Consider the following 11,726-nt stretch of genomic DNA (forward strand, 5'->3'; position numbering starts at 1 on the left):
ACTCCACCCTCTCCTCCCTGACCTATCACCTTCATCCCCTCCCCCACTCACCTATTGTACTCTATGCTACTTTCTCCCCAACCCCATCCTCCTCTCACTTATCTCTCCATGCTTCAGGCTCTCTGCCTTTATTCCTGATGAAGGGCTTTTGCCCGAAACGTCGATTTTACTGCCCCTCGGATGCTGCCTGAACTGCTGTGCTCTTCCAGCACCACTAATCCAGAATCTGGTTTCCAGCATCTGCAATCATTGTTTTTACCTAATATTTTATAGCAGCTGACCATTGAGCAAGAGATTACAGCATTATTTAAAAAGGGAACTGGATTTTGTGAAGGAAGAACATTATCTGAAATGGAGAAAAGATAAAAGATTGAGATTAGGGCAGTTCAGATTGAAGAGCCAGCACAATTGTTTCGATGGGCTCTTTTTCCATTTTAACTTTTATGATTCTGATGAAGCTGACCAATCAACTGAATCAACCATTATTGACTAGTCCTTTATTTGTCTAAAGTGGTGCTGGAAAAGCACATGAGGAGCAGGAGAATCGACATTCTGGGCAAAAGCCCTTTGTCAAGAATGAGGGCACCTACACAGGCCCTAGTTATGCCAGTCTTTAGATTAGATTAGATTCCCTAGTGTGGAAACAGGCCCTTCGGCCCAACCAGTCCACACTGACCCTCCGAAGAGTAACCCACCCAGACCCATTTCCCTCTGACTAATGCACCTAGCACTACGGGCAATTTAGCATGGCCAATTCACCTGACCTGCACATCTTTGGATTGTGGGAGGGAACCGGAGCACCCGGGGGAAACCCACGCAGACATGGGGAGAATGTGCAAACTCCACACAGATAGTCACCCGAGGCTGGAATCGAACCTGGGACCCTGGTACTGAGAGGCAGCAGTGCTAACTACTGAGCCACCATGCCACCCATATGGTACCATCTATGGAACTTTTGGAATATTTTTCGTTCCAGACCTCCTTTGGCTCCCTCCCACAACTCTTTTCCCAATGCATCATTGATAATATTGGTGACAATTCCTGCTGTCATCCAGAACTGGAAGAATTAATCTATTTCTATCTTCTATCATTGTCATCTGGTCCATCTCTGACTTTTCTCTTCCCTTCCTCAACTTCTCTCTGTCCACTTCCAGGGCTAGGCTATCTAATAATCATTACCGACTCCCACAGTTACCTCAACTACACTATGGACTGCATTCCATTTTCCCAATTTCTCCAACTCTGTCTAATCTGTTTTCCCTAGCTTGCCTTCCACAATGGTACTTCCAAAATGTCTTCCATTTTTTTGACTGAGGATTCTCCCCACTGTGATGGACAGGGCTCTCAACAAAGTCAGACACTTTTACTGCTGTAATGGGCCAGGCCAGATCCCCTCAAATCATTTCAAAAGGGTAGCCACCCAGCCCCTAACTCTTGTAGTTGTTTGAAGCAGGTGTAAGTGGATATTCCAGGAGGGATGGAGCTGGTCAAACCCCTCCACTCAGTCTTAAACAAAACAAGATTTACTTACAGACTACTAAATGAAACAGGAACAAAAGAGAACAGAATATAGACTAACAACCCATGTGAAAAACCAACTGACTCTATCATAACTTAATGATAATGTCCCAATTTCCTGCAAGATCCCCGTAAACACACCCCTTGGCAAAAAATAAATTAAAACACAGGTTCTTACAAGGGAGATGTCAGAGACAGAATCAGCATGGAACCTCTTTTTACTGTCGCTGTATCTTTGGGTCCCCAGCTAGAAATGAAACCAAACTAGAAAATTCCCTGTACTGGGAGAACTGGCCACACCACTTTCATTATACAAGTGTTTTTTTAAATAAAAAAGCCTAAAAGTCCCTTTCCCTGATTGCTGCTTTAGGCAGTACATGTAAGTCACAATCAAAGTGGCCTAACCCCAGACAAATTGGAACCTCTGCCTTTTACACCCCCCTTTGAAAAAAACCAAGGATAACATTACTTTGTTAAAGGAGCAGCATCATCCCACTGTCCTAATCTCAGACTGCCATATGGGTTCCCTTGTCCTCATTTTCCACCATCCTGTATTCAAAGGATCATCTCTTCCCCAACTCCAGCATGGTACTGCCATAAAACACATCTTTCCCTTCCACCCCCTCCACTGTTAGCATTGTGAAGGGACCATTCCTCTGTGACACTGTTGTTCATTTATATATCATGTCCAACACATAATCACACCTCCTATGGCATCTTTTTATGCAATAGCAGGAAGTGTAACACTGCCCTTTTAATTCTGCCTTTTTCACCGTACAAAGCCAAACATCTCTTTCAGGTGAAGCAGTATTTTACTTGTACTTTTCAATCTTGTCTACGGTATTCGCTGCCCAGAGTGCAATCTCTTTGACAATGGGGAGACTGAACACAGACTAGGTGACTGCTTTGAGGAACTCCTCCACTTCGTCTGCCAGCATGACCCTGACCTTCTGGTTGCTTGCCATTTTAATGTGCCATCTTGCTGTTATATTCACTATTTTGTCACAGTGATCCTGTGAAGTCCAAAGCAAACTAGAGGAATAGCAGCACATTTTCCATTTTAGCACTTCACAGCTTTTGGACTCAGCACTGTTTTCAAGAACTTCAGACCATGAACTCTGTCCTCCCTTTCCCTTAAACCCCTGCCCTTAAAAGCCACCACCCAAGTTTCTGATTTTGTTTTCAGCAGAACTGACTTATATTCTGTTATTAACATCTTGTTAGGACCAGGCCAGACCTCTCAAAACACTTCAAGAACGTAGCCCAGACCCTAACCTTGCTAGTTGTTTTAAGCGAGTATACAGTGGATATTCCAGGAGAGCATCAGCTGGTAAACAAAACAGAATTTATTTACAAGATTACTGAATGAAACACAAGCAACAGAAAATAGAATACCAAACAACTTATCCTATCTGAAAACCCAACAGACTATCCCAACTTAAAAATGCTGTTCCAAATACTTGCGACAATCCCCATAAACACCCCTTGGCACAAATGTAAAATCAGACACAAGTTCTTACAGGAGAGATCTCAGACAGAGAGTACTAGCCTGAACCTGCTTCTTTGGGTCCAGCAGCATTTTTTTCACAGCTGCTAAAAAAAACCCAAACCAGAGAAAAGCTGAGCTGGGACAACTGGCCACACCCCTTTCATTGTACAAGTGTTTTATTTTAACTTGAAAGCCTCTTCTTGAGGCATTATCTGTAAACTATAATCAAATTGGCCCTAAAACCCTATACTCCAGACTTTTCAGAGTCTGTGTCATTTACGATGTCTCTGAAAAAACAAACCAAGGACTGTACCACCTTGTTAAAGGAGCAGCTTTGTCACAATCTATAATTAACACATTCCTTGGATCTATCTCCCTTCTCTACAGCCATTAGAATTATTCTGTAATTTCTAATCTTCTTCACCCTGTAATATTCCCCTGACTTTCCCTTCAGATTCACCTATTCTTCATCTTTCTTCTACAGTATAAAACTCATTACTTTTCCGCATATCTCTTCAATTCTGCAAGAAGAGTCAGATTGGACTTCAAATATTAATTCTATTTTTCTCTCTCCACAGATGCTGCTGAATATCTCCAGCACTTCCTTTTTTTAAATTTTGGATTTTGCTGTCTTGAATGATGTCCAGTTCTTGCTGTGTGTGTGCACACATTATCTGAGAGGCGTGAATGGTACCAAACCGTTTGCAATCATCAGCAAACATCCCTGCTTCTGATATTACAATGGAGGGAAAATAATTAAAGGAACATTGAAGATGACTGGTCTTAGAATGTCACTATAATTTTCATTGGTACCCCTAGGTTAAGGGAGGAAAGTGTTGACTGGGTTTCAGATCACAATTATAATTCAGTGAGCCCAGTGCATCACCAGAGATCTAGCTGTGAAGCTCCCATGAGTCAAACAAGACTGGTGTTGATTAGCTAGACTCATACATGAATAGTACTTGGGGATAAGTGCATTAAAAATCAAAATCTTCAGTAGAGTTGTTGTGAAAATGGGTAGAAATAACGTGAGGATGTCAGCAAATATTTCTCATCTTCTCTTTGGAATAATTGGATTTCCCAGAGAAGGTTCTTAGAGGAAAGCTGAAAGAGGAGGATCACACTCTTAAGATGTAATGATGAAAGATGTAGTGGGCTACCTCAATGAGTATTCGCTAGCCCACTCAATGCTGCTTTTAACCTGATCTTCCTCTGAGCTGGATGTTTCCTGGACAAATTCTTTATATTTAATAAATGAAAGATCTGTCCCCACACATGGTAACACTTTGAAACAAACTTCTGGGAAATAAGATGGGTGGAAATCGAAGGTGAAAACAGTCACAATTCAGTGCCACAGCAAACACCTCCGCTCCCAATTTATTTAATAATATTTAACAGACCCAGGGTAAATGAAAGAAAATAATTACCTTGTTTCTGGCCAGTGTTGACTCTTCTGTGGGAACAACATTATGTTTGTTATAGATTTTCTTATGTTGTAAGATTTAAAAACCCACACTTCTAAAATATGTGTGGCATATCTTAGCAAAACTGAAATACTCACCAATTTTTGTCAAATCAGTTTCGGACTTACTGCCATGTCTGTACACTGAAGATAGGTCCAATTCTAAACTGCCATCCGATGTAAGCTGAATTAAACAGAGGCTTTTAAATAATTTTATGCCAAGCAATAATACCAACACACAGCTCCATAACATAACAATCTTCAATTTGGATATCTTGAAGCTCGCAAACTCTCTATGTTGCAGGCATGAGATACATATATATGTGTATATTAACAGATTCAGGATGAGCCAGATTTCACTGTTATGGTGCACCTAATAGCATTTGCCATGAACTCAACATCCTCCTGCACCCTTTATCTCAAAACTCTTTGCCCACTGAATTATTGAAATGCATGAGCTGACAATATTGTAGTGAGGGAAATAGAGCATTTGGAAACTTAGTGAGTAGAGCAACCAACTGTGTACCTAGTGAATTAAACAGACTGAAGGATTGTGATATAAACAATGTGTTTTGAGAAGGAGAATTCAAAGGGGGGTGGATTCAATATTAAATGAAGTAAAGAAAGAGAAAAATATAGAAGGAAAGCACGGATAGACTGAGAGAGTAAGGAGGAGACAGAAAGAAAAAGTATCATTTAATAAAAGATTAAGTTTGGCATTTTTAAAATCTCAAATAAATATCAGTACTTAATGGAACAATATCCCATGCTATCATTAATTAGTTATCTTTGCTGGACAAGTTGAGTAGGAATAATTAACAATTATATTGTTAAAAATGAAATTACTATTTAAATGATAACTTTCTATGGGAGATTTAGTTAATATCATAGAAAATACAGCATGAAGGCCAAAGGTTGTTATGAAGTAACATATTGGGCGGCACGGTGGCACAGTGGTGTCTCGCAGCGCCAGAGACCCGGGTTCAATTCCAGCCTCAGGCGACTCTCTGTGTGGAGTTTGCACATTCTCCCCGTGTTTGCGTGGGTTTCCTCCTAACCAAAAATGTGCATGTTAGGTGAATTGGCCATGCTAGTGTTAGGTGAAGGGGTAAATGTAGGAGAATGGGTCTGGGTGGGTTACGCTTCGGCGGGTCGGTGTGGACTTGTTGGGCCGAAGGGCCTGTTTCCACACAGTAAGTAATCTAAACAACGGAGCAGTGCAACTTCAACAATGACTTTGGATATTAATATTTAACTGTACATCTGCTCTTTACCTGCAGCTGCTCTTTACAGCTAAATAGCAAAAAAAAGTCATTTACTTTGTTGTTATTTTGACAGTAAATTTTGGCTAACTTATGTAGGCGTGATGACAGACAGTAATTATTTTAGAGGATCTACAATGTCATGGAGTCCGAAGAGAACTCAAGAAGTTTCTAATCATCATTCAAAATGTGACTATTGCTTTGAAATCAACCCAGGTTTTAAACAATTTATTGCAAACTGTATGTTCATTAACTGGTAGGTTTTGCTTCAGTGCAATACGTTTGCAGGTATTGAAAGTTGTCATGTGCTTGACATACCCACCCAACTGAACGAGCGACAGATCGGAGGCAGGCAAAGGTGGAAAGCAAGTTGCAGATACATACTGCCTTATTAGGGGCAACTGTGTCTGCCCATAAATGGGGAACTCAAGCAAATAAAGTAAGTACCTATATTTCCTACATTGCTGTGGTCCATATGTAAATTGTGGATGCAATACTCAGATGTTTGATTAGATTAGATTTCCTACAGTGCTGAAACAGGCCCTTCAGCCCTACAAGTCCACACCGACCCTCCAAAGTGTAACCCACCCAGACCCATTCACCTACTCCGTACTAACGCACCTATTACTACGGGCAATTTAGCATGGCCAATTCACCTGATCCGCACATTTTTGGACTGTGGGAGGAGACTGGAGCACCTGGAGGAAACCCACGCAGACACGGGGAGAATGTGCAAACTCCACGCAGACAGTCGCCCAAGGCAGGAATCGAACCCCGGGTCCCTGGCGCTGTGAGGCAGCAGTTGATGGATGAATCTTGCCTTAAGCATGGGGGTAATGGAATACAAATGCTCTCAGTTTTTCAAAGGTCAACTTTCTAGGGTCCTTCAGGGCTGTCTGTTTATTCTCTGCGATATTTGATAGGCTATGAGATTTTCCATTACTGCCACTTCATACCTCAGGCACATGGACAGATGTCAATTTGAATGAAATCTTTATATTTAATAATCTTTGAGGACTTGAGTTTGAAGGATTTTGGATGCATGGATTGTCTTTTTAAAAGAGGTCAATTAAAGGACATTGGACTTGCTTTTATCAAGGTGTTTCTTAGTAGTCACGTGTTTTATGATAATAGCTAGTTTGTTTGCTGGGTGTCACCTGACTGGATTTTGTAGCTGGCGTTTTACAGGCTCGGAGAGAGTTTGGAGTTGGTGACCAGCTAGGTCCTTCCGTTTTGGAAAGGAACTCTGGTTGTGCATCCGGTGTGAGTCCTGGAACACTGTTGTAGCTGCTCTCACATTAGAAGCCTCTGAAAGGATTTCTCAGCATTTCCTGAATGATTGCATCTGCAAAGGTCCCCTGCAACAATTGCAAATGCTCAGCAAGATCTGAACTTCAGGCCAATAACCATATGAACACCTCCAATATTATTGTTTTTGCTCTCAATATCTAGGACTTATTGGCCAAAGATTTCTTTTTCAAAACAAAAGCTCTGCAAAGAAAAATCTGTTAGTTTTCTCCCTTTATCTAGTTGTTTGTGTTTTGGGTTATTTAAGAGGGAAACATTTTATGGAATAAGACTTTTCTTCATTATTAATCAACAATTTTGTGTTTATTACAAGTGTTTTCATTCTAAGTCTAATATAGTGAAATCACTTGATTGGCCACATAGGAGTGGGGTAAAATGTCCAAAATTTATGTTGAGCAGCAGGGCTAGAGAGAGACAGCAAACATCTCCATCCTTGGTCATATCAGCATCCGTAGTTGTTCTGATAGCACCAACATGAGTTTAAAATTGATTGCATTCTTGTGATTTACAGTTTGCAGGAGGACTTTGCCAGTGTAAGATCCATGTGAATGCTGAATGCACAATGATGGCTTGTCAGAGGAGGTTGACGTGAAGACCAAAGTGGCACCTGGTGCCCGTGTATTAGCAGCATAATTGCTTATATTTTTCGGCAACAAGGCTCAGAAGCAGTACACCGGATAACATGCCTTCTCAATGTAATTCTTATCAACATGGCCATCACTTTGTTTGCTTTCAGAAACTGGCTTCTACACTAACAAAGCTGAAGCAAATAATGGTGGGTGGGAGTAGTTTTGTACTCTCTCCATTTTCCAGCATTTATAAAAAGTGTGCACTGATTTTGTTTTTTAAATTTGCTGTAGATTATATCTGAAAGATTTCTGGCACATTTTTGTTAGTTGATGCCAAAGCTCTGTGTGTACTCCTGTTGACAGCAACTGAATTAAAAGTTGCAGAGAAATGACTGATGATTTAACTCGAGGGTCGCCGTGCCTCAGGCGAGGAGCACCTGCAGTTCTTTCCTCTGTCCAGTTGATATTCTCAGCCTCCATTTCCCTAGCATCCTGTATCATTAGCCACCTTTTCCATCAGCTACCATGTCTTGGCAATGAATTCATCCCCACATTACAACTCCTGTGATTCACAGAACATTCAGAAGCCTTCTGCTGTCCTAAGTCAATAACTCATACTCATTAAGGTCATTACATTTTTGGTGCACCACATCCCCTTGCATTGTGAACATACCTATGAAATCATAGTGTCTTTATGGCGGAGAGAGATGTCACTCAGTCCATCAAGTACACTCATTGCAAAGCAATCTAATCTATCACCTTCTGCTTCTCTATCCTTATATATTTATTTCTCTCAAGTGCCCATCCAAATCACTGACTGACTGCCTTTATTTCCAACTCCATAGTAGGCAGTGATTTCCAGGTCATTAACCACTTCACACAGAAAAGTCTTCCTCATATTGCCCAAAACCTTAAATCCCTGACTATAGTCCTTGTACCATCAGCCAATGAGTACAGCTTGTCTTTGTCAGCTGTCTTATTCATTAAACTGTTATAGTTTTGTACAGCTGTACTAAATCTCCCATCAACCTCCTTTACTCCAAGTAGAACAATCCCTGAATTTCCAACCTAACCTTGTTACTCAAAATCTCATCCCTGAAAGCATTCTGGCAAATCTCTTCTGCACACTCTCAAGAACATCCCAAACATCTAGTGACCAGAACTGGAATGCAATATTCTGGTAGTGGCACATGCGGAGTTTCTTGAAGATTTAGCATGACTTCCCTGTTTTTGTATTCAACACCTCTATTTAGGAAACCCAAGATCCCATATATTCAATGATTCTCTCAAGCAACCCTGCCAGCTTCAAAAATCAAGGCACACAAAGCTCTTTCCATGTACAGTCTTAGAATGGTGCAATTACATTTCCATTAAATCTCCCTTTCTCTTCTGCCAAAATGCAGCGCTCACAGATCTCTGTGCCAAATTCTCTCTGCCACTTGTCTGCTTATTCCGCAAAGGCTATTCATCCCGTGTTAGCAGTTAATTAGTAGCATCTTCACTGCCAAACCTCCAACTTTGGTAACATCATCAAATTTTAAAATGCTACTCTTTATTCCAATACCCAAGTTATTCATTGTTATTAAAAATCAGTAGACCTAGAACTTGGGTTCCTTGGGGAACACCAGTGAACAGTGAAATGCCAGTGAAATGATAAATATCTTTCAACAATCTTTTTCCAATTGAATTAAAAAGACCATAAACAATATCTTGAATGCATCTGGAACATTGCAGTGTAATGACCAGAGGAATTTTTATCCTACAATTACTGAAAACAAACTTTTCTGAAAAGCACTGAGGTCCATCAAACATCCTTTCCCTGGGATCACACAATAGCAGCATCTCCATCAAACACTTTTTAAAATTGTATACAGGTAATTTCACAAATAAGCTTTGTTAAGATTTTTTTTTCAATCTTAATTGCATCTTGTCTAAAGTGCTTATCCAGAATACAGCATGATGAGCAGCTCAGTACAAATATTCCTCTCATGCCTATAGAATTGGTGAGCAAAAAGTTAAATCATGAGTCGATTATTATGTCCAAAGCTTCTCATTATGTTTCTTGCAATATTAATTTTATACTCAGAAACGGTAGCCAAACTAGACAAAGTTCATTAGAATTACATTTTATATCTAGTCTAAATATTGTATTTTTGTGTAAAACATTATTTAGTATTAAAACAACAACTGTCAAAAATAATCCCAACATTTAGCATTCATTGATTGAGGAACAGAAATCAAAAGCTGAAAGATTTTGCTCATCTTGCATAGAATCTTTGTTTGGCCACCCTTTCTGCATGCATTCTGTATTTCATATTACAAAAGTAATGTGGAAGCATTGGAAAAATTTCAGAAAAAGGTTTACAAGGACAACACCACAACACAGAAGGTACAAACTACCATATGAGATTAAACAGCCTTTAGAAACGAGAGCATTACAAGATGATCTGATTGAGTTTTCTTTTAACATTATGAAGGGGTTCAACGCAAGATTAGAGATTTTTCACTTCACAGGAAATCCAAGTTCAGGAGGTATAAAATATGTCATTAATAAAACCAACAAAGAATTTGGGAAGAATATTTAGTCAAACAATAGTGAGAATGTGAAACTAATTAACAGTGGATTGGTTGTGGCATAGATGTATTTAACAGAAAACCATACAAAAGAAAAAGGAAGAAAAGGTTATTTGATAGGATGGGAGAAGATCAATGTGGAGCAGAAAAAACAGCATGGATCTGTTGGGCTGAATGGCCCGTTTCTTTGCTGTAAAAATTCAATGTGGTATCAATGCAGTCAATAAGCCTGCCTATAATACTTCAAAGAATGTGTCCAAAGCATATATTCACTTTTCTTTAGATTAGATTGTTCACAATCTTTATAAAACTCTGGTTAGGCCACAACTAGAATCTTGCGTCCAGTTCTGGACACCACTCATTTCCCAGGATTGTAAGGATCCTCAGGAGAAGTGCAGCTGAGATTCACTAGAATATTTTCACATTTGATGGCTTTGAATTAGGAAATTTAGGTTGGGTAATCTTGGCCTGATTTCCTTAGACCAAATCAGATTAAGGGAAAGATTTCCTAGGGGGTGTACAAGATTATGACAGGTTTAGGTAATAAAAGCTATTCCCACTAGTTGATGTTAAGAAGACTAGAGAGTTGTGGGAGAATGTAAGGAAGAATGTTTTCACACAGTGAGATGTAATGATCTGGGAGTAGGGGTGGGAGAAGAGGAGATGAATGATTTCAAAAGGAAATTGGATGGGCACTTGAGGGAATCAAACTAATATGGCTGGGTGTAGATACAAAAGTAGGATTGACTGGATTGCTCTGACATGTTCTGGTTGGGAGAACAGTTCAGATTATCTCAAGCATTTTCTCTGTGGAGAATTATCAATGTCTGAATCCATCATTGCTGACATTAGGAGGAGGGCTCTAAAAGTCTAGTTTTTAGGTGGCCTTCAACTTACAAATATAAAAAAAAATTTTATATGAAATATATAAAACTGTCATGACTCCAGAAATGATACAAATCATGGGACCAAGCCCACTCAATACTTCAAACTCAATATCACCCTACCTGCTGAAACTGGTTTGAATAAAGATGGTTCACTCCAAAGTTACTGCGGATGGTCGGATTTCTCCACACCTCGCCAATGGCGGAGAAGTAACCTTTCTTTTTGAGTCTGTAGCGCAAAAACAAGTGAGAGGCGTCAACCCTTCAAATGGTCAGAGTTACTCCAAGGGACAAAACAGAATTACCTTCCCTGGGCACCCATCCTGCCTCCCCTTTCCCACATGATGAGACACCTACACTGAGTGGCGGTGTTCCTGCTGGTCCTCCTCGCTGGCTGAGATGGGCCAGTACTTGTTGTAGTTGATGCTGAGATTGTCAGACTCTCGCCTCCAGTCGCTGCTTCCCATCATCGTGCTGCCGGCGAGGAGCTGCCTGTCCCGCTGCGTCAACTCATCGGCGGGGGGCGAGGGGAGAGCTGCCTCCCATTTCGTCCCCATCGACTGGGTCCACTTGGTCAGCGCTCAGCAACACCCCCGCCCTCCCCTCCTGCTTCTCCCAGCGACCCCCACCCCACCCCCTCCCCACACAACACCCCGCCCC

The 11,726-nt window shown here is 40.6% G+C and overlaps 1 protein-coding gene across 1 annotated transcript in view; it reads right to left on the reverse strand.

The window, feature by feature from the left end:
* LOC122564273 overlaps window positions 1–11,623 on the reverse strand; it is a 30,109-nt gene extending 18,486 nt beyond the window's left edge. Inside the window, exons 1-4 of the mRNA XM_043718948.1 lie at window positions 11,424–11,623; window positions 11,190–11,295; window positions 4,569–4,653; window positions 4,435–4,460 (exon numbers count right to left, since the gene is read on the reverse strand). Coding sequence (XP_043574883.1) covers window positions 4,435–4,460; window positions 4,569–4,653; window positions 11,190–11,295; window positions 11,424–11,623 — 417 coding nt within the window. The remainder of the gene's footprint in view (window positions 1–4,434; window positions 4,461–4,568; window positions 4,654–11,189; window positions 11,296–11,423) is intronic.
* Between the last annotated feature and the right edge of the window lie 103 nt (window positions 11,624–11,726).

Source organism: Chiloscyllium plagiosum, chromosome 29 (assembly GCF_004010195.1).
Source record: "Chiloscyllium plagiosum isolate BGI_BamShark_2017 chromosome 29, ASM401019v2, whole genome shotgun sequence".
NCBI classification, from domain to species: Eukaryota; Metazoa; Chordata; class Chondrichthyes; order Orectolobiformes; family Hemiscylliidae; genus Chiloscyllium; species Chiloscyllium plagiosum.